This window comes from Camelus dromedarius, chromosome 12, assembly GCF_036321535.1.
Source record: "Camelus dromedarius isolate mCamDro1 chromosome 12, mCamDro1.pat, whole genome shotgun sequence".
In the NCBI taxonomy this organism is placed as follows: Eukaryota; Metazoa; Chordata; class Mammalia; order Artiodactyla; family Camelidae; genus Camelus; species Camelus dromedarius.
This window is the reverse complement of record NC_087447.1, coordinates 40,044,198-40,067,750: the sequence shown is the minus strand read 5'-3', so window position 1 is coordinate 40,067,750 and position 23,553 is coordinate 40,044,198. Positions and strand designations below refer to the sequence as shown.

The 23,553-nt window shown below is 41.9% G+C and overlaps 1 protein-coding gene and 1 long non-coding RNA gene across 2 annotated transcripts in view; one reads left to right on the top strand and one right to left on the bottom strand.

Moving 5' to 3' along the window:
• The window catches only part of MICAL2 (microtubule associated monooxygenase, calponin and LIM domain containing 2), a 213,397-nt gene extending 191,083 nt beyond the window's left edge, over positions 1-22,314 (top strand). Inside the window, exons 34-36 of the mRNA XM_031460007.2 lie at positions 11,692-11,791; positions 15,102-15,175; positions 18,397-22,314. Coding sequence (XP_031315867.2) covers positions 11,692-11,791; positions 15,102-15,175; positions 18,397-18,581 — 359 coding nt within the window. The 3' untranslated portion in view covers positions 18,582-22,314. The remainder of the gene's footprint in view (positions 1-11,691; positions 11,792-15,101; positions 15,176-18,396) is intronic.
• Positions 16,467-18,540, bottom strand: LOC135322666 (uncharacterized). The gene is made up of 3 exons (XR_010383400.1): positions 18,352-18,540; positions 17,738-17,903; positions 16,467-16,595 (listed from the first exon to the last, which is right to left on the bottom strand). It is a non-coding gene; the product is annotated as an uncharacterized LOC135322666 (long non-coding RNA).
• Positions 22,315-23,553: the final 1,239 nt, after the last annotated feature.

The window sequence follows — 23,553 nt, the reverse complement described above, 5'->3', positions numbered from 1 at the left end:
AATCAAAGTATCATCATGAGCTTCCTGCTGTGATGTAGAAAGAAAGACACATCTTCACCTATGCAGCATCTCAGCCAGAAATGCTTAACCTGAGTTTAACCGTAAAAATATAATCGGACAAATTCAAATTGAGAGACAATCTGCAAAACAACTGACAAATGTCAATGCCATAAAACAACAAAAAGGGAGTGGTAGGGGGGAACTAGGAGACTGTTTTAGATGAAAAGAGACTAAATAAATAAAACTAAATATAATTCTGAATACTTTAGGCTTAAATTTTTCCAAATAAAAAGTTAAGAGGAAAATGATCAGGGATGTTTTCAGTTATAATATTATATACTTAACCCTGTTATCTTTTCTAATTTAAAAAAAAAAAAACACCTTTATTGTGGCATGGTTCCTGTACAGTAAACTACACATATTTGAGATATACAATTTGATAAATTTTGATAGATGTATACCAGGGATTTAAAAAAAAAATTAAATAGTTTAGAATTGAAAATATATTCATTGAAACTAAACACTCAGTGAATGCACTAAACAGTAGCTTAGATACAGCAGAAGAGACAATTAGTGAATTGGACAATGTGTCTCAAGAAATTAACTAGAATGCAGCACATAAATAGAAGGAGATAGAAAACAAAAAAGAGTAGCTTGTAGATGTAGAAGACAGAATGAGAAGTTCTGATATATATTTAGTTTAAGTCCCAGAAGGAGAGAATAGAGAAAATTAAGATTGGGTATTATTTGAAGAGATAATGACGGAGGTACTAAGCAAAGCATTTAGAACAGAGTCTGACACCAAATGCATGATATATGATCATTAGCTCTATTTTTCCAAAGTGGATGAAATATATGAATCTACAGATACAGGGAGATACAGAAATCAGGATAAATTTAAAATAAATTCACACTTACCTAGGCACAATGGGGTGAAAATGTAGGACACCAAAGATAGATAACCTTGAAGGGGATAAAGAGAAAAAACAAGTCACTTAAAAAAAACAAAATTTTTACTGACAGCTCTCTTCTCAACAGCAAGAGTAGGTGTTAGAAGACAGTGAAATAATAATTTCAAAAGGCTGAAAAAAATCTTCAAGCTAGAATGGTATACCCAGAAAAATATATTTCAAAAGCAAGTACACAATAAAGAAATATTCAGTTAATGAAAGATTTAACTATCTACAAACAAAATTCTAGCAAATATACTTTAAGTGAAAGAAAAAGATAAAAAAGGATAATCTGAAATATTCAAGAAGAAATAGTGAATGCAAAAAGTAATAAACCTGTAAGTAAAACAAATAAACATTATCAGTATAAAACAGCTTTTTAAAAAGATAGAACTAAATAGACTATATACTGGACTAAAATGGACATTAGCTTGGAGTTGAGTGGTCAGAAGTGAAGTATTCCAGGGTCCTTATGTTGTTTAAAAGGAGGCTAAGATGTTTATTACGTTGAGACTTTATTAGGGTATGAAGGATACCTATCTGAATTTTAAGTGTAATTATAGAAAGAATAGAAACAAAGTGTATAACTTCCAAATCAGCTGGAGGAAACAAAGGGAGGGAGAAGAAATTTAAAAAAATAATAATAAACCAAACAAAACTGCCAACTCAATTCTAAATAGAAATTAGGAAGTGTTCAAAAAAAAAGATAAAAAGCACAAAGAAAGATGGTAGAAACAAGTCCAATTATGTCAATAATAGTAATGAAAGTTGAACAAAACAATTATATGCTATTTAGCAGACGCATATAAAACATAAACAGAAAGGTTTCAAATAAAGGATGGCAAGTACATACCAACGAAATAAGGCTAGAGTCATTATATTAAAAGCAGATAAAATAGCCTTTAATATCAAAACCATGAATAGCAACAAACAGGGTCACTACATAATTTTAAAATGATCAACTCAACCAAGAAGAATGAGTTTTAAATGTTATATGCATTGACTATAACAGGCTCAAAATATATCATACAAAAAATGATAAAACCAGGGAAAAATGTCTACTATCATGGCAGGAGATTTTAGTACATCTCTCAAAATAATGGTAGTCAAATAGACAAAACATCACTATAAATTTGAACATTGTAATTAGTAATTTTAATTTAATGGGTATTCTTTTCAAGTTTACATGGTGATTTACAAAAATTGACCATATGAGTTCATAAAGTAAATCTTAGAGAATCTATATTATACAGACCACATTCTGCCCTACAATGTAGTAACTTAGAAATCAATAACCAAAAGATATTTTTTAAACCATATATTTGGAAAGTAAAAATAAAAAACTCTCATGGATCAAAGGAAAAAAATCAAATGGATATTTTTTAAAATACTTGGACATTTAAAATATACTAAATATGAAAAGGAAAATAATAGATTAAAATTCATGGGGTGCAGTGAAAGCTGTCCTGAGAGGTATTGCCTTAAAAACTTCTATTAGAAAGGAAGAAAGACTTAAAATTAATGAGCTAAGTATCCAACTTCATGAAAAACAAAATAAACCTAAAGAAAGAAGATAACAAATATATGAGCAGATGTAAATGAAATAGAGAATAAAGATGAAATAGAGAGGGTCAAGCAAGCCAATAACTAATAAAAGACTAAAAGCAATCCTCTTAAACTGATTTTTAAAAGTAAGAGAGAAGAAATAAATAAATTAGGAATGAAAAGGGCAGACATAGCCACCAATATAGCAAAGATTCAACAAGATGAAAGAATATAATGAATATTTAATCCAATTAATTTTAATACTTGGCAATCTAAGGATGACTTAACAATCATCGCATGAACAAATTAAAGAGGAAAACCATATGGTCTTTTTGATAGGAGAAGAAAATACCACTAGACAAAATTAAACACTTATTTGGGGTAAAAACTTTTAGCAAAAAAAGGACAGGATAGAACTTTCCATTTGCCTTCTTGAAGCTTACATTTTGTTCTCATGTAAGTTTCAGGTGCACAGCATTATAATTTGACACCTGCATACCCTATAGAGTGATCACGACACAATTCTAGTTACTATCCATCAACATATAGTTGACCCCCTTCACCCATCTCACCCACCCTCAATGCCCTTCCTCTCCAGTAACCACTGATCTCTGTGTCTATGAGCTTGTTTTATTTTGTTTATTCATTTGTTTTGTTTTTTTTTTAGAGTCCACATATAAGTGAAAGCATATGGTATTTATCTTTCTCTGACTTATTTCACTTAGCACAGTACCTTCAAGGTCCATCCATATCATTACAAATGGCAAGATTTCATTCTTTTTCATGGCTGAGTAATATTCCATTATGCATATATACCACATCTTCTTTACCTGTTTATCGGTCACTGAACATTTAGGTTGTTCCCATATGGTGGCTATTGTAAATAATGCTAAAATGAACGTAAAGGTGCATATGTCTTTTCAAATTGGTGTTTTTATGTTCTTTGGATAAATAACAGAAGTGGATCTTTTGGGTCAGAACGTTCTTATTTACAAGGATAGCTTACAAAACCCAGCAGCAAACATCATTGCTTAATGGTAAAATATTAGAAGCATTTCTTTTTTAAATCAAAAATAAAAGAATGATGCCCATCATCACCTCTTCTATTCAACATTGTACGCGAGACCCCAGCCAGTACAGTAAGACAAGGGGGGGAAATGGCACAAGGTTGGGAGGGAGAGAAACACATTTTTGTTGCTTCCAGATGATAGCGTTACCCACTTGGAGAACTCCAAAAAAATGTACAGGTAATTTTTAAAAAATAAGAGTCTAAATCACATGATTGGAAATCAGATCAAAATAGAAAAATAAGTGGCATTTCTCTATCTCAACATCAGTTTCTAGAAAATGAAATAACAAAGAAGATACCACTTACATTAGCATTAAAAACATAAGGTGCCTAGGAGTAAATCTAACAAAAAATGCACACAACATCTATGGAGCCAAATTTAATACTTTACTGAAAGCTACCAGAAGACCCAAACGTAATCTCACCTGTATGAAACATGATATAAGCCAGCAGCAGCACTGCCATTCACAGGAAATAAGTGATTCTAGGATGACTGGTTTTCCATACAGGAAGAAGATGAAATTGATCCTTATCTTAAACCATATAATAAATTTCATAAAAATTAAGGACTTTAATGTGAAAATAAAACTTGAAAAGTTAAGAATCTTTTTGACCTCTAGTTGGGAGTCTATAGATGCCATAAAAGAACAGAAAAGATAAGCCACTAATTTGGAACATATATTTGCCACAAATATAACCAAAAAAGAATCAGTATTCCAGAATTTGTAAAGAACTCGTACAAATCAATAAGAAATAGGCAAACAACTCAATATAAAAATAGGTAAATTGCATAAGTATACTTTCACAAGAATACTCATTAGTAATTAGGAAAATGCAAATGAAGACTACAGTGAGAAACTATTTGAAACCATTAAATTTTCAAAACGTGTAAAATCTGATAATACTAAGTATTTGGCAAGGGTGAGGAAAAAGGGGAGCTCTTATTCAGTGTTAGTTGGAGTATAAGCAGCAACAACTCTTTGCAAAACAACTTGGCTTTATGCTGGAAAAGGGAACATTTGCATACCTACTACTCAGGAATTTCATTCCTAAGTATATACTCCAGAGACACTCTTGCCCACATGGACCAGAAGACAAATACAAGAATGTTCATAGCAGCATCATTCACAATAGCAAACCGCTAAGAACAACCTAGATATCTATTGACAGGGAAATGGATAAATTGTGGTATAGTGAGCTGTGTCACATGCAACCGAATTATTATATATACAGCAGTGGAAATGAATGAGCAACACAGAGGCATTTTAGAAGCATAATGGAGAATTTAAAATAAGCAAGATGGCAGAAGACTGCATATGGTATGATATCACTTCAATAAAATTCAAAAGCAAGAAAAACTTTACGGTGAATAGATACGTTGCTAAAAGCAAAGCAAAATAAAAAGCTATTTAAAAAAGGAAGGATTTCAAGTTTTGTTTCTCAGCTGCAGCCTCTGGCTCCCAGAATAGAATCATGAGCTACCTTCCAGCATCTGCATCTTGGCTTTGCCAAGACGGAATCAGGCCAGACCCCCAGTGCAGCTTTCTAGATGATCACCATAATGTGTAAGGAGCCTGCGGGAAGTCAGTGTACCCAGAGCGCTGGGTACAGGAGGCCTGGCTAGAGATTTAGATGAAACAGGCCCATGGATGAGCACAGGAGCTCAGAGCTGACCAGAGTCCAGAGAACAAGAGGCAGGGGCTGAAACTCAGCCAGGCTGAGGGAGATGCTTGCACATTGCTACCAAGTGTTCCGGCTGCAATTACTCTAATGTCTTTTCATGCTCCAGATCATCACTGAGGATATTTGAAGGCGCTGATACAATTGCAGCAAAAACCAAATTAGGACTTCTCCTTCTCCTGGATTCTAAGGAGGCAGGAAATCACATCTAAAGAATTAGCTGGTTGGGAACCAGAGAGCAAAACAAGACCCAACTTGGAAAAACCACACACCAATACACAATCAGAGAAGCGTTCAGCGTTACCAACAGAGGAAAATGGTTAAGAAGCCATGACTTTAAAGAATAGATTGTTCATTTATTCTGTTAGTTTCCATTGAGAAAAAAGTTATAACCGTTAAGTGACAGTTACTCTATGGTAGGCAGGGCCTACGTGTTGTCGGGCTAGGTGATTTGAACTTGACTGTGGGGGCGGTTATTGAAGCATTTCAATAGAGAGTGACAAAATTTGCTTTGCCTTTTTGAGAGCTCACTTAGGGAAAAGCGGGTCAGTTTACAGGACTCTATTAATATAAAGTCGTTTTGTGTTGAGTTTTGGTTTTTTTTTCAGGGTGGGTAGATAATTAGGTTTATTTATTTATATATTTATTTTAACGGAGGGAACCCAGGACCTCATGCATGCTAAGCATGCGCTCTACCCCTGAGTTCTACCCTCCCTACCTAAGCAAGAGGAATCCTTGCGTTTTGTCTGGGAAAGAGCAGGATATGAGGACATAGTAGCAAATGAAGAACCAGGTAACAGTGACCACAAACAAGCAGGGGTGGCCGTGCGGGTTAGGTAACTGAGCTATTCTATTCCCAGTCAGAGGCTGCCTGCCTTCTGGCCACACCAGTCTGGCTGCATCCTGGTTCCAGATAAGGGAGTTACATCCCTGCCCTGGAAGGGCTTTCAGTTCAACAGCAGCCCTGGGACCAGCTGGAGATGTGGCTGAGCAAACCGTCTGTGTGTGCACAGAGTCTCCAGTCTTCCCAAGCAAGTACTGATGATCCAGCCCGCTATGTGACCTTTCTGTTTACATACAGACAAAAAAATATAACTTTTAAAGAGTTTTTATTAATCTCAAGTGAAGTTACCAGATAAAGTTCTGCCACGGGTAATCAAGTCAGGGGTTATTCTCTAGCTGAATGTTAAAGATGTACAGAAAATATGCCCCATAGAACTGCAGAGCTAGATCCTGAAAGGAACAACGTGGTGGTAACAATGGTATGGTTTACTGAATGTTTACTAGTACCAAGCACCATGCTAAGCATTTTACACGCATCATCTCATTTAATTCCCATAACCAATTTATGAGGCAGCGACTATGATCATTCCCATTTTTCACAGGAGGAGACTGAGGCAGAGAGATGTGGGGTTAGTTGATAAGGTCACACATTTGTTAAGTGGGAGGGACAGGTCTGATCTCAAAGCCCACACCCTCTGCCACTTCACCCTGTTGCATCTACGGTGAAGGGTAATGCAGGTTGAGACTTCTTTAGGACCTACAAGGAAGCTATCTGATGGGTAGCAGTGAAGTGATGGAAAGCTCAGTACATCGTTGGGGTTGAGAGCAAAGCAAGTCTGGGCTCAGCATGGTCTGTCTGCACCCAGTGCTTTGGGAAAGCAGATTCCCTAGAAACCTGCACTTGATTCCATGTTCAAAGATCCCCCTCAAATGATTTTGACTATTGAGGAAAGGAAGACTCTGAAAAAAAAAATGAACTGTAGGCTATAAAATTGAGAATTAATCAATTTAAAAAAGTAAATTAAATTGATTGATTCAGTTCAACCTGTGTTTGTTGAGTCCAGCATCAGTAGAAATCAATGAGGCTACGCAGGGAACTCCCTAATGGACCAGATTTTAGAAAGACACACAAGAAGGATTGGAAAAGGGACACATAATGCAGAATAAAAGTGTGGCTCCAACCTGTACGTATAATGTAACAAAGAGGGTGAATCTGAAAGACAACAACAAAAAATCCTCTAAAGACAGCAAAATAGTATTGTTTCTTTTGGATTGAGAACAAGGCAAGGGTAGACTCAGTGCTGAGGCAGATGGTATAATGTTACATGACTGGGGAAAGTGAGGACTTGCTGCTCTCAGCTTTTCTGTTTTCTTTATCAAGGAAAATGGTCCTCAATCTAGCAATGTTAAGCAAATATCAAGATGAGGAAATTGAATCTGGACAGGTGAGAAAAATGGGGGAGCAATGAATTCAGGTTTCTAAGCCCAGTGAAAGATGATGGGTACATACATAGAGCAGAGTCTTAGACACAGCAAGACTCAGTCAGAATCTGTTGAATGAACTGAATTAACCCCATCATGTTGAAATAACTTGCCTATACACCCTCAGTCTTTGAGAACTCTGGAGGAAATCCAGAACCGAAAGCCTAGAGACAAGTACATTTTCTACTCTTCATGTGGGAAACGAACATGAATTCTGATCCTCGTCAAAATTCTAGAAAGGATTATTATGGAAAGTGTGAACACTGAGAAAGAAATTGAGAGATTACTAGGGAACCATAGATGTTTACTTAGAAGCTGTAAAAAAACAAATGTCATTTCCTTTTCTGGGTGGAGTTGTGAGGTTTGTAGTGCCAATTATCAGGGCAAATATTGTGAAGATTGGTTTCAGGAAATTATTTTGATGTTAAAGTTTCTTACAAGAGCCAGACAAGATACAGAAATGTGGGCTGGATGATACCAGTTGGGTGCCATGCATTTAAAGTTTATAGAACAGTCTCACTCCAAGGCTGAGAAAGGTGCCTAATGGGGCTTGACAGCTCTGTTCCTGGTCCAGACCCATCTGATGTTTTGTTTTCCAATATTGTATAAAGGTCTGGGATGCCCTTTTATTCAATTCCACGAAAATCCCAAATCTAGGAGAAATATGTCAGATGAATAAAATATTCCAAAGAGTTCCCCTTGATGGAACAAAATAAATAAGACGATATTTAACAAGACACAGAAAGAAAGTCTTGAATTAGGTTAAGAAAAAGATCAATGGCAGAAACAGAACATAAAGTCCTCAGACTTCACCACCGCTGGTGTGGAAAGACCAAATTTGATTGCAAGTTAGCAAGAACCAGGTGAAGACAGGCTGCTAGAAGGACTTCTGGGTGGTGGGTATAGCTCAGTGGTAGATTGCACGCTTAGCATGCAAGAGGTCCTGGGTTCAATCCGCAGTATCTCAATTAAAAAAAAAATTTAAAAGAAATTTTAAAAAAATAGAGGGGGACTTCTTCAATTGCAAGGCACAGGGTGAAGGTGCAGAGGGTCGCTCCACTCTGGACTGTTGATATTTTGTTTGATTCTGGACTCCTTAAAAATGTGTCCTGGAAAATTAGAGGGCAGGTAGAGGTGGGAGACCCTTTTATGACAAAAATCATAAAAGACCTGGGGGTACTGACTCTGAAATGAGAACACTTCAGTGGGTCATAAGATCTGTCTTCAAATAACTGAATATCTTTCATGTAAAATATATAGTTATGTGTTCTCTATGTTTCTCCAGAGGGCAAAACTGGACTCAGTGGCTAGCGGCCAACCCATTGAAGACCAATAGAAAGAAGTTTTCAGTACTTGAGAGTACACAGCCCTGCAGTGGGCTTCTTGGACAGCAGAGAATTCTGCCATCCATGGAGAATTACAGTAGAGGCTGGAGCGGGAGGGAGGTCGAGGGAATGCCTATGTGCCTCCACGGCTGGGAGAGATGACCTCTAAGTGTTCTTCCATCACATATATTATACGACTTGAATGGTGGCCATTACTGCTTATTGACCTTATACTATGTGCCAGGGCTGGCTTAAGGTCTTTATGTGCACAATCCCACTGCATCTTTATAACAGATGGGGAGACCAAGGCTCAGGGAGGCTGTCGAGTGCTCAAGCCCACACAGTTACATGTCCAAGAATAGAAGATTGATTCCAAGTCTGAGTTTGAAGTATATGCTCTTAAATTCTATGTTGTATATGACCTGCAGTATGTTTACTTCATTCTTTCATTCAACAACGAAAGCCCCAGGATGCCTTGTTCTTCACCTCTTCCTCTCCCTGGAAAACTCTCGCTCATCCACTTAGACTGAGCTCACCTTCTGTCTCCTCTCTGAGGCTTCCCCCACCTCCTCCACACAGGACGAATTGCTCCCCTCCTGTGTCACATGGCGGGGGGTGCCTGGTGTCCTATTCGATTGTGCAGTGTTGGTTCCCCCACTGGATGGCAAGCTCCCAGTTTCCTGAAGAGCTGGAATGGTGCTTATTCACCCCTGTCCCTCAGCACCACCAACAGTGCTTCAGTGTTGGTGCTCAGTATGGTCATAAGCTTGTCCATTCATCTAGCCATTCAAGAAACCTCAGAAAGAATATTTATTTCTCTCCCCGTTTTAATCCTTCCTGCGTGAAACTCCACATGTCATCCTCCTACTCAGCCATCTTCAGTGTTCCTTTGTGTCTACAGCGTAAAGTTCAAGAGCCTTACATGATGTTCAGGGGCCTCTATGATGAGACTGTCATACACTCTGAGTTCTCGTCATCCACCCCTTCCATGTCCCCTTAGCCCCTCCTGATCCCTGTCTCCATCACCTTCTATCCTATCCCCTCCTCTTTGTTCATATTGTTCCCTCTTCTTGGAAATGTCCTCTCCCATCCTCGTTATTTCCTCTCAACTTGTTATCTGTTCTTAAACGTCCCAGTTCAAACATCACCTCCCTTGGGAAGCCCAACCTCACACCCTGACCAGGAAAACCCTCTCTTCTCTGTATTCCCAGAATCCTTTCTTGCTCCTTTGTTACAGTGACAGTTTTCTAACAGTCTATTTTGTTTTAGCTTTTTGGTGCAGCTGATCCAAAAGATTATCTACCAGTCCTCTTTTCAGCAGGCACTGTGCCTTACTATCTCCAAAATTCTAGTGAGGTGTAGCATTATCTCTCACTGGATCCCCAATACCTAAGGCAGTCCCTGACACCTATTCCATAAGTAAGTGTCATTGAATGAATGGATGGATAAATGTATGAATGAATTCACCAGAAGTCAAGTTCTGCATTGTAGCCAGTTTGCATGTTAACTAAATACATAATCTGGGGCATTGCATATAAATTACTCCAGACCCCCAGTTTCCATATCAGTAAAAAGATGATCAAGGAGACTGGGAGAAAGGGAACTCATTTTTAGGGACGACTGTGCTGTGTGCCAGGCAATGTGCTAGGGGCATTATTTACTTTACTTGCCTATGTGAGGGAGGGAGGAAAGAGGCAGGGAGAGAGGGAAGAAGGGAGGAGGTGGAAGGTGTGGTTACAAGCAGTGAAGAGCATGGGTTTAGGAGAAGGCTTGCCCTGGCTCTGCCACTTACTAACTGTGAGCTTGGGCAAGTTATCTTAATCTTTTAAACTTCTGTTTCTTCAGCCATCAGGTGGTGACAATATGGGAACCCACTGGTGAGTTTGTTGTGAGGATCCAATGAGATGTTGACTATAGGGCGCTCAGCCCATCGACTGGCACGGAACTGCTGCCTTACAACAGTAGCTCATTATTATTATATTACCTGTGTGTCTGCTCGTTCAGTTTAACCAATGAAGAAGCAGAGGTTCTGAGATGCTAAACAACTTGCCCAAGGTCACACATATCTTCTGTTTTCCTCTCCGCGTGTGGGACCCTCCAGGATAAACCCTTTGAGAATAGCCATGAGCAACCCAGCCTGTGTTCTCATTTCAGGGAGAATTACTAGAAAGCCCCCCCCCATGTCGCTATTTCTCAAATATTCCCAGATTTTAACATTTTATTGTCTAAACATTTAGCATCTAACATTGAGTATCTTTAAGCAGTGCCAATTTTCTCATGGTAATTCTTTTTAATAAAAGAATAAAGGTCATAATCCTAGTTATAAGAATGTACGAATATAACTTTCTCCCTCTGAGACCCAAAGCTCATAACATGTTTTTCCCCCATCATTTGGCTTTTCTTTGTGCAAAAAAGTCAAAATGCCGACCACTGCTCCTCTATGACCAAATGAGGGTGTGAGCTTCCCTGCCCCATGAAGGGAGCCACACCCCGCCTGGGCACTCAGTAGGCTTTTGATTTGGAAGAAGAGAGGATGTAGTAACCAGGAGGGTTATGGGATTTTCTTTAGTGGCAGATGTGATGCACAAAGGTCAGGACAGTAGCAAGGGTCTATGCCCCTTGGAGCTGATTTAAGTATTCATGCCCTAGATAATCCAAGAGGACCAGCCCTGGAGGAGGCACAGGTGAGTTTCATTTGTCACGCCCGTGACCTTGAGGCGTCAACAGGCCGTCAGGGGGCTGCCACCTGCAGAGCCATTTTTGCTACAAACATGGCCCCCTAAAGCTGTTCCAAAGCAGTTTGATCATGGGAAGAGAAATGCCAATCTAACCCATTTGCTGTTGATTTCTTAAGCAGATTCAGGCACACAGGATGAATCCCAGCTTTTGCAGGAATGGTTTAAGCTGGTTCTGGAGAAGAATAAATTAATGCGATATGAGTCGGAGCTACTGATCATGTAAGTAAGGCAACACAGTGAGTCCTAAAAGCAAAGGGGGCGGGAGTGGGGTGGCCCACCCTCCTAGGTTGAAGTCCCAGGATTTTTTCTCCTTGCGCATACAGAATTGTGATTGAGACAGATTCATATGTGATGTCTTGCATATCATGCTGCCATTAGTGCAGAGAATCTTCAGTTGCCTGTTCTCTGCTGTGGAGTCCTATGGCTAAAATGATTTTGGGTGATGGGTCTGGAGCTGGAGGGCATTTGGGTAAGGCATTTTCAATCCATCCCCTCCCTGCCAGACTAGGGGGACCCACCTGCAGTCACACACCTGCAATGGGGAAGCCTTCCTTGTGGTTTGAATGGATTGAAGGTAGAGACCTGTCTGGCTGTCCTCTGAATGAGAGGTTGCAGTCTGGTTGGGAGATCAGAAAGTAGAGATGGGTCTCACCGCACTCTGAAAAAGTTGAAGGTCACTATGCCTGTCACTGTTCTGGAGGGAAAGAAAGTTCCACTTTATATAAACCGACTAAGCACCACAGGTTGTGCTGGGGGTTTCACTTACGCTGACTCATTTCACTTTTCATCCCAATCCTGGGAGACAGTTTTGAGTCTCTGAAGGGGTCTAATACATTCTGTTCCTCATCTCTGCCTGGGTTCTGAACCAGGTGACAAATAACACAACCAATGGAGGCGACAGGCAGAGCAGCACAATAGAGCATTTGTTACTGATAAGGCTAGCTTGGCCACGTACAAGAGCCCAGGTGGGCTTGCTGGCTGTATTCACTTCTCAGAGCTGGCGTAACAGGTGAGCACAAGAGAGGCGGCTTACGGCAACAGAAGTGAGTTTTCTCATGATTCTGGAAGACAGTCTGAAATGAAGGTGCCAGGAGGGCTACGTTCCCTCGCAGGATCTAGTGGAAAATCCTTCCCCGCTTCTTCCAGCTTCAGGCGGCTCCAGGCATCTCTTGGCTCATGGCTGCATCACTCCAATCTCTGCCTCTGTCTTCACTCAGCCTTCTCTGTATGTCTGTCTTCTCTTCGGTCTCTTGTAAGGACACCTACCATTGGGTTTGGAACCCACCAGGATAATCCAGAATATTCTCATCTCAAGATTCTTAACTTACGTACATCTGCAGTGACCCTTTTTCAAGTAAGATCACGTTCATAGGTTCCAGGGGTTAGGATGTGGACATACCTTTTGGGGGTTCACCGTGCAACCTACTGCACTAACCAAACCCCAGAATTAGACACGCTCATCTACCTACTCCCAAAAGGTAGTGAACCACTTGTCTCTTGTCTCTTATTAGAGGCAAGGCTATTACCCTAGACCAGTGGATCTCAACTGGGGGCAACTTCCCCTGCCTCCTCCTTCCAGAGATGTTCAGTGACATCTGAAGACATTTCTGTTTATTGCAACTGGAAGGTGCTACTGGTATCGGTAGCTAGTGAGCAGAGGCCAAGGGTGCTACTAAACTTTCTACAATGCACAGGACACCCCCACTTCCCCCACCAACAAAGAATTTTCCAGCCCCAAATGTCAACTGTGTCAAGATCGAGCCCATGGCAAGGCTCAGAGTAACTGAGAACACAAGTTTGCTGCAGGCAGGCTGATGCCAGGAAAGAAAGGGTATAAGCTGAGTTCTTCCCAAAGTTACCTCCCCTGGGGTGAGAATGAGCATAGGAGTGAAGGCCGAGAGAGGAGGCCGGGAGTTCTACTCACTGAGTTCCACTGACATGGAGGAAAGTGCCAGGCATGGGGAAGTGGGGGGTCATCTGTGGGCATTATTTTTTCTCTCACAGTTTTTTAAATTGATGCACATGCTGAGACTCAAAACAGCTAGTCCACATCCACCTGACTTCAAAGCGCTTTTTATACATCCATACCATTTGCCTTTGGGTGAGGTCTAAATTATAAAATGTATTCAACAAAAATGTATCAATAGCCTATAATGAAAAAGAATATGAAAAGGAATGTATGTATATGTATGCTGCCCAGGGATGGCGTGGCCTCGGCATGACGATGAAGTGGATTCTGCTGTAGTGGTCAGCTCACTACACATGACACTCCTCCCACAAAGTTCCCTCTTAGAGGAAGATCTGAGTGGGGCACTTCCATTGGCTACCAGAGTGGGCCAAGGGAGGTTCAGTGTCAATAACAAAAGGCAGAGTATCGAAGAAAGCATGGACCATGGCCCAAGTAGTAGTAGAAGTAGTGAAAAAAGGATGACAGCAACCCACAGGTGCAGTCAAGTGCCCCGACACTGTAGCACAGATGTGTGCAGACTGCAGGTGGGGCTGGAAGGGAAGGCCCATGTCAAACCCAGGGACCTATTCTCAGCCCTCACCCTCTTCAGTGTCTCTGTAGCAGTGAACACCTTTGACTTCTCTCCTCCCTCAAGACTTCCCTCTCTTGGTTTCTGTGATGCTGCATTTCCTGTTTTATCCTTCCAACCTTGCTTCTTCCCTGGCTCTGCCTCTTTTGTTTGATTTCTAAATGTAGGCATTCCCAAGCTCCTGTCTTCCAACCCCTTTTTCCTCTATAGGCTTCCTTTTAGGGATCACGTGACTTCACCTATCACCTTAGACCCCTGCCACATGTATTCGTGGTCCTCATTTCTGCTGAGCACACTAGAACTGCATTCCCAAAGTTTTGGGGAACCACCGCCTTATCACACAGCCCAGCACGTGGGGGCTTTTCCCACACTCTGTGATCTACATGGGATACCCCCAGGCAGTGAGAGGTCAGGAGACTCCATCTGACCTTCACCGACAACTAGCTGCACTTCTTGACTTTGCTGTTGTATCAGTGGACACGCTGAGTCCCCAGAACTCCAGCTTGACTCCTCCAAAGCATCACCAACTCTTTTTTCCCTCACCACCTGCACCCAGATGGATGGCTGTTTGAGTGGTATTGCCTCCATCTGGACACAGTGTCTCACTCCTGTTTCCTCCGCATTTTCTTGTTTATCACAATCAGAGATTCAGGAGTTGTTAGAGGTGATACTTGACATCATGTACCCCTAAAAGAGAAGAGTTTCAGGTTGTCGTTGCTTCTCCCCTGAGCTGTTCTAGTCATTTCTTCAGGAGCCATCCTGGAGTGGCCTTCCACAAGCTTACTGAGATCACATCACCACCTTCAGTTGCTTCCCACGTCTCTGGAGTTCAGCATATCTCAGCAGCTGAAACTTTTGAGTTTAGAGATCTTCTAAGACCCCATTTTAATAAGGAAGAAAGAATGCAGTCGCTATAGTCAATGGGCTTATCAGCCAATATCTCTACACAGATCTCCAGTATTTACAAAGTTGGAACATTTTCTCACCCCCAGGGCCCAAGAACTAGAACTAGAAGATCATCAAAGCAGACTGGAGCAGAAATTAAGAGAGAAAATGCTCAAGGAGGGTGAGTATGGTGATACGTTCAGGGCCCTTGGTAAAGACTTTTTCCCTAGAAAGACACTTGGCCCGAATGCGCCACACAGTGCAGAGTGGAGCTCGTCCTGCCTTGTGCGACCAGCCTAGGGGGGCAGAAGGGGGCATAAAGCCAGCCTCCCTCTGCCCCCACCGGAGCCCAGCAAGTCCCTCTTAGCTTCGTTCACTTGGGCTGTGAGAACAGCATTTGCCCCCTCCCACATGCTGATAGGAACCAAGTCATTTATTCACACATTTATTCACGGATCCATCCACTCTTTTGACAAACATTTGTTGAGACTCCAGAGTGGGCTTGGCATGTGGAGAAGAGCATCCTTGCCCTGTGGCCTCACTGGGGAGACCAATACCCAGACCATTCATTATAGCGCAGTGAGCTGAGGGCCAGGACGTACATGCTTTGGGAATGCAGAGAAAGGCAGGCTTAGTTCTGCCAGGCCCTGGGGCTGGTAAAGGAACATCCTTCCCAGCACAGGCTGGGCCAGGGCATCACACAGGAGGAAATTATTTCCACCAGGAGGGAGGGAGAGTTGAAATAAACTTAATTAACACCATATACTGCATTCACAGGCTCCAGCCAGCGAGGCATAGTCACTCTGCTTTATGCCTGTGTATTTGTGGGGCCAGAGCCATGTGTGGCTTTCCTACATTTAGACTCAAGTCTAGAAGAACAAATTAAATCATTTCTGTATACCTCATGGACTGAACATTGCACTGACTGTGGGGAGACCTGCTACAGGGCAAGCACTTAGTAAAAATGAGTTGTTACCATCATGATCGTGCTTATTCAGGCATTTTATCCCCATTTTACAGATTAGAAAACTGAGTCTCTGAGAACTTAAAAAACATGCTCAAGGTAAATGATGGGGCCAAGACTTCAGAACAGATCACTGTAAACTCAGGGTCTCCTGTCCTTTCTCACATAGCAGTGTCTGTAGAATGTTTCTTTACAATGTTAGAATGCTATTTCTAACAAAAGCTTTATAGAACTGCTCTGTATGGAACAGACAAAAGTGGTGTACATCATCTTTTATTTGTCAGAAGGGGCTCAACTGGTCCCATTATTGACAAATCAAAATTAAGAGGAATTTTTAATTTTTCTGTGTTGATCATCAAATAAGGGGTACTCATACTGAAGTATGCCTAAATTAACAAACCATAGTATATAACTAATATCTGATTTATACATCTCAGAAAAAGTTTTAATGTGCTCTGTTTCAGGCTGGTAAAAAAAAAAATACCACCAAAAACTTCATTAGCCAGTTTTGAACCCTTTATTTTTTTAATTCTTACTAAGAAGTGATGTTCATACATTTTCTAACTCTTCTGAGCAGGTACCAAAGAATGTAGCTCCTTCATTTTGCCTTCTCATCTTGCATGAAACCTTCATCACACTAGTTTTCAAGAAGAAAAGAAAGGAAGGAAGGGAGGGAGGGAGGGAGGAAGGAAGGAAGGGGAACTTAGTCTGGTAAATTTAGTCTGATGCAATAATTTAAACAGTCCCTGTAGGAAATGCTTAGTCTCTTTGGGATGAAAATGTTCAGTCTTGCAGATTGCCGCCCCTTCCATCTACTTGATCCTTAAGGTGACCACCAGGTAATTGCGAGAGGGAGGTCTGCATGACTTTGCAGCATTAGAAATCTGTGTGGTTGCTCTGATTCATTGACCCCACAAAGCTGTCTCCTGTCAGTGGGCTACCACACTCTCTGCTGGCATTTGCAGCTAAGGTTTGTGCTGGCATAGCCACAGCCTGGTCATTCTCTCAGAGTGCTTAGAGCCTCACTCGCAGCCTCACTCAGCCTCGCCTTGGCACATCCTCCACTCCACTTGGCCAGACAGTCTCCCAGACCGGCTCTGCTGTGGGGCCACTTCACCCCTCATTGTGGGGAGCCCCATGGCAGGCTCACTAGCCAGCTATCTTTGCACCTCTGGGGCAAGTAGACACTTCTGGGCTCAATCTATGTGTGCCACACGGCAGATCAAGGTCTGAGGAGCTACACGCAGACCCCTCTTCTCTGCCCAACCATGGAGTACTGCCTGGCCCATGTTTATACATAGGGCGCCCTTCCAGCTGGCCTCTTCCCAGAGTTCCAAGCAAGGGGTCCTCAGTGTTCCCACCAAATGATGTGACTTTTTCTACCCTCCTTGGGGGCTTCCAAAGTCAGGACAGAGACTGGAGCCCAGGGCTCTCACTCTGCTTCTCCTGCCTCTCTCTCCTCCCTCCCATTAAACATGAGGTGCCAAGGGAATGGTGCCTCTTTATTTCCCTTGTATCATATGTACCTGCTTCCTGACCCGATTCTCAGAACTCAGCCCAATGCACGAGACAGAGGCACCATCTCTGCTCCAGGATCCAGCTCACTGCCGAGCCCCCTGCGTTAAGTGTAAAGGGCCAATGGAGTCTGCAGAGGCCTCTCCCAAGGCAATGATCTGGTTGACAAGACTTAGAATCTGCCTTTGAAGTTTTATTTTGGAGTGTCAGAAAATCATCACTACCAGTTTCTTACTCTTTTCCTTCTATTTATAACAATCTTACCTCCTCGAGGCAGTCAAATGTCTCGGGCTGTTAGGAAGAAGGCCACGTATTCAGAAGGCAGAAGGGAGAAGCAGGGTGCCTGTCTGGAAACATCCCCCAGTGGCCAAGCAGAGCCTCTCTTGATGGCCGCCTGGTCTCTATTCAAAGGGCTGCAACTCGTCATTAACTACGAACGAAAAAAGGATTCTCATCACTGAAATAGTATTCACTGATGCAAATGGTTTACTTAGCAATTTTTCTAACAGATTGCTTTGCTGTAGCTCAGACATGTTTAGGGAAAGCCACCTTTGTGTTGTTTTGTTGCCTTTTTTTTTTTTTTTCCCCCGACAGGGCTGCGGGTGAGGGGTGGGGGCTGGAGGGCTTGGTAAGGCTCGCCTGGTATTAACTTCTTTTTCTCACAAAGGGGTTTTCCCTTGTCGCTTTATATAGAGTCTCAAGATGAAAACTGAGCTGACAGCAGCACAAAGGACCCACCTTTCTAATCTGGGGCTTGGAGGGCTGTTCCCTGGTGTTAAATTCATTTCCTTGTTTTCTCCATGGAAATTAAAGGGCGGAACAAGTGCAGAACAATCAAGAATGCCCATGCCAAAAGCTCTCCCGGGGCCGAATCTTACCTGAAGTCCAATGTTTTTCTTTCTTTCTTTCTTTTTCTTCTTTAGAGAGCCAGAAAGATGAGAATGATGTCAACGAGGAGCAACAAATCCTCACCGAGATGATGCAAGTGATTGAGCAAAGGGACAAACTGGTGGATTCCTTAGAGGAGCAACGCATAAAAGAAAAGGCTGAAGACCAGCACTTTGAAAGTTTCGTACTCTCTAGGGGCTGTCAGCTGAGCAGGACGTGAGCAGGCCCGCGGGCTTTCTCGCTCAGAGCAGGCCAAGGACCAGATCAGGCAAAGCACCCCTCACTCTCTCCCACTTCCTTGCACTGGAGGTGTCAGACCTGAAACTTCAGTTATACTGCACTGCAATATATATGTTTTAATTTAAGATTCTCTCTGAGGCACTGCAGCTGCCCAAGATCCTCCCAGAGATTATAATGAAGAAAATACAAAGATTCTTTTGAAATTGGCAATCATCGTCAGCTGGTCTCTGAGATTGGAGGTGACCTTGGCCGATGACCAGCATTGTTTTCTCGAGAAACTGACATAGGGATTGACTTTCCTGCTGCTTTCATCATTTATCTTCCCAATTCATTGAGTTACACATCTTAAGATTTTTAAGAAACTGCCTTTTCATTAATATACCCGTATTTGCCTTTTTTGCATGGATGACTGGTTTCCAAATGTCAGAAAGAAGCAGCCGCAGTTTAAAGATTAGGTTAATATTTAAATTGTGTTTCCAGAGAAAGAGGAGAAACCTTGAGATTACTGATTACAGAAAGCAAATAACTCCTATAGCAGGTGTTAATTCAATCCAGGGTGAATTTAATTTACCAGGTGTATTTATAAGCCTTAATGTAATATACATAAGCAATGAAGAGTTTCATAGAACATTTGAGCCTTATTTTAAAAAAAGAAAGAAAGAAAAAAGGAAAGAAAAGTTTGACTTCATACCAGCAGGATTGTTAGTTTTCACCAAATGCTGTTGGCTTAGAAAAGCTATTTATTCTCAGAGCACTTTCCTTATGCCCCTGGAACAGTGAAAAATGGTTTTAGAAAATGAATAATTTTGAAGCACTTTTTTAAATAACTGTTGGTAATGGCAGAAAGGAAAACTCAGTTGTTGATAAAATGTTGGTGAAGTTGGTGCTGCTACTAAAAACGACCATTTTTGTGATCCGGGGTGAGGGCTGCTTTGGGGTCCAGACAGAGAAATGTCTCTGCTACTCTCCCCAGCATTTGCCCAAGAACTCCACAGGGCAAGACAAAACCACCCTGACTTCAAGGTGCAGCTGCATGCAGGGGCCCCATTTACCAAATCCCAAGTTGGTAGTGGATTTTTTTTCTTAATGACATTTTCAATGTGAAAAGAAAGCTGGGAGATGGAGTTTGTGCACTGGCACGGGATTCCTGGACATTTTGAGAGTTCACATGGGCACCAAAGGAAAGATCTGCAATAGTGATTTGTCGCCGTAAGTATTTGATGGTCTTCCCTCAATGGGATTCTTTGAGGATTCAGTCTGTCACTGACAAGAGACAGTTGTTGTATGTTTGGCCTCTCTCGTTTCTGCAAGTGTTTAAATGTGTCGTTAGACAAATGGTGCTTTGCAACCGTTGGCTCTGACTGGAGACCAAACCTTCCTCAGTATAAGTTGACCTATAAACCACTTCCGTCTGAGATGCTGTCTGTGCACACTGGTCAACTGACAAGCCGGAAATTAGGAGTGTGACGGGATTTCCCGAGTCAGCAAGGTTTCGGGTTGTATTAGAGCACAACCTTTACATGGTATACCAACTTCCAAAGGTTGCAGTTCTTTTTCTTTCTCCTTTCCTTCCCTTTTCTTTTCCTTTTTTCTTTTATTACTCAGGTTTTCTAGTGCCTGAATTGTATTATTAGGAAATATATGTAAGCATCTCTCTCTTCCTCTGAGTCTCTGGAAACTGTGCCACTTAAGGCTATTTATCCATTTTTATTTATTTGTGTATTTGGTGGAAATGATTTCCTCATCCTCTGGTTTTCCTTGTTATACTCTGGAGTAGATTTATTAGCATTAAGCTATTGGTATATAAGCTATTTTATATAGAGATAACCCAGAGGTTTGGGGGCAATGAGTTGTACAGTATTAGAGATTCATGGAGATAGTTAAAATAACATTTTCTGCCAACAGGCGTTCAGAGGTAAGACTATAGATGTGCAGGAATGTTAACTCATTTTAAGAAACAGATACATCCCTTCAGTTTTCATTCTAGCATGTGTAGAAATATCCAAGCGCGGTCTCTTCTGTCGGTTATATAAAAGTGCACTATTTGATGCTTGCATACATTTAGCAGGTGATGCTCAGAATGTGTAGTGTCTCGGTTGTTTTTGTGCAAAAGAATTAATTGCCACTTATTTTAATTTGTTCTGTTTCAGTCTAAAAGAAAGATTCTCCCAAAAGGGCCAAGAAAGAGGGTGGTTCTTGGCCCCAGCATTCTATTAATAGATGAGAGAAACAATTTGTTCACTTTCTTTTCCCAAGGTTATGTTCTGTGGTTTAAGGCTGAGTCTTAATCTGACCAAGCTAAAATATAAACCTCATATTTACCAGCCTCTACTCCCACCGGTTTTCAGTTTTCCCAGGACCTAAAAACCGTTTCAATGATCATCTCCAAAGGGACACATATATGTTGGCTGTTGAATTCACTCTAAATGATTCCGTTTATTCACAATAGAGAATGCTCAAAACCCTCAAAATGTAAAATATTGTACCATTTGGAGACAGTTTCTTTGAATGCAATATGAGTACAATTATGATGAAAACAGAGGGGGAGCCTTCTCTTTCCCATAAAATAATACTTGTGATCCAGGCTGAACCATTTAGGAATGAACGAGACAGAGAGCCCCAGTCCCAGGTCGTATTTCATAGTTGGTCTCATACAGCTTCTAAGTTAAATCACAGGGCATCTATAAGTTCAGAATTTTATGTAGAGTAGACCAAAAGGACAGTTTTTAAGCTTGCCAAACCATCCACTTACTAATTTGTTTAATAAAGATTCTCGAAGTACCGGTGGGAGTCTGTAGCCCTTTGCTAGGTGCAGGGATACAGAAAGAATATTATTCTTCCACTCCACCCACAAATAAATACAAAGGCAAACAAGTACAAGTCCCAAATAAATACAAAGATAAAGAACAATTGTTATTATAAGCCTCAACCTATTCTGCTCACGTTTATCTCAAGCACAAAGACTTACATCCCCAACTATTTGTAGTGCTTCTTTGGCAATAAAAACACGTCAGTTTGTGTTTCTAAAACTGTGAAAAATAATATCAGGTTATACTGTTTCATTTAAACCTTGACTTTGGCAGTGTTAGGCTACTTGGAATCAATCAATGCTGAGATGTAGCATGTTAATTGCAACCGAGAAAGGAAGTGGCAGGTGTTTCCAGCTCTGATGAGCTGCGGTGAAATTGATGTTTTCTGCGTTCTGGAGGCAGATGACAATTCAGCAGTGTCTGTCTTCCCAGGAAGCAGATTTACAGGCTTTTCCTTCCAAACTGAAAATGGCAGCATGTCCCACCCAGGTGGTTGATCAGAGAACTACCTCAGCAGGGCAGAGGTGGCAGGAGGCAGCTGGGGCTGCCACACGCACAGAGAGAGGGGCAGACATCGGATGTAGTGAGTGCGAACAGAGGAGTTTATTGTAATGAGAAGGTTCACGTGTGGCGGGGCGCGTGTCCTATTTCACCTACTGTTTCTCTTCTAACCTCACTGCTGAGTGGCTTTTGAAAGATTAATTTGCCCCGACAATTGGGAACTATTCGTGTGGATCGAAATGTGTTACATGTGCACTGCTATAAATACGGAAATGATCAAAAAATAAATGGTTTTCTGTCAAAAGAATCCGAACATGTGGGCATGGTCTGGCACCTCTGAGGGCAGCGTCCATTTCATTTCTTTATTCCAGTGAAAGGACCCGAGCAAAGCTTTAATTTTATGTAGGAGTCAGTGAATTATCTTGCTATGCTTTATTCCCACAGGGGTACCTGGAAAGCCTTACCTGGATGTGAGTGGGAGGAGGCTTGAAGAGGGCTCGCCTCAGGTGTATTCTCTCAACAAAGACAGCTATTCTTAGAGCTGGGGAGGGGGAGTTGTACCTGGTGTGGCCTGGTTTTGTATTTCACTCATGCAGCAGGAATACTCCCTTCTGCACAGAGCCGGCCCCTTCCTTCAACTCACACTCTTCAGGACTAAGGTTTTCGGTTTGTTTGTTTCTGTTCTTAATCGCAGTGCGTGCAAATTCATGACGTGTCAGCACATAATTCACCAGAATTGCCATGTCAGGTGAATTAAACGTCTGGTCCCCATCATTTCACACTAAGTTCCCCATGGTTCGAAAGCTTTTGTCTACTGATGGAATATTTGAAATAATTCATTTTTTTCCATTGACAGAAAGTAAACATAACAGCAGGTGAGAGGTGCTGTTTCGCAAGCGCTAGCATGCCGAGGGGAAGGCCAGCCACCTTGATGGCGGTCTACAAGTTTCCTTGCGCCCATGCTGGGGCTCACCTGCCCCCCTCCTGCCCACAGAGCCACAGGCTCTCAGCCTCGAGCTGACCCGTTAGCTGCTGCTCACCATCTCTCAGTCCTCAGGGCTTGGTAATTCCAGGCTCACTCCCTCTCCCAGCTCATGTCTAGAAATTAAAAAAGCAAGATCAATGCTGTCACAGCTCCCCAGAGGAGCCCTCAGACCCCGATAATGCTAGTGGATCCTGTGAATTCAGCTCGCCTCACCTGCCAGGTGCTGCAATATGCTCTGTAGGTGCATTATTTCATTTCATCTTGAAAGCAAAATCCTTAAGATAAACATTGCCCTATTTTGAGATGGTAAGACGGAGACACAGAGGCTTAGGCGCTCAGCTGGTAGTCCAGGTCCAAAGTAGGGAGACTGGCACTGGTCCCAGACGTCGCCCCTGACCACCAGGCTGTGTGGCCTTGCTCTGTGTCCCCTCCCAGACGTGTGCCTTGTGTGTACCTGTCCCTTCCCTTCCTTTCCTACATCCGTTCTCATTGCGGCCGAGCCCTGCTCAGGGAAGATCTCGCGATAGAAGCGAAAGCTGCCACTTTGGAGTGATTTGTTTCCTTCTCTACTGCATCTATACATACTTGAACACAAAAACCATCATTTACAGGGTTAAATTCCCTAACCTCCACCACCCCTCACAAAAGTCTAACAA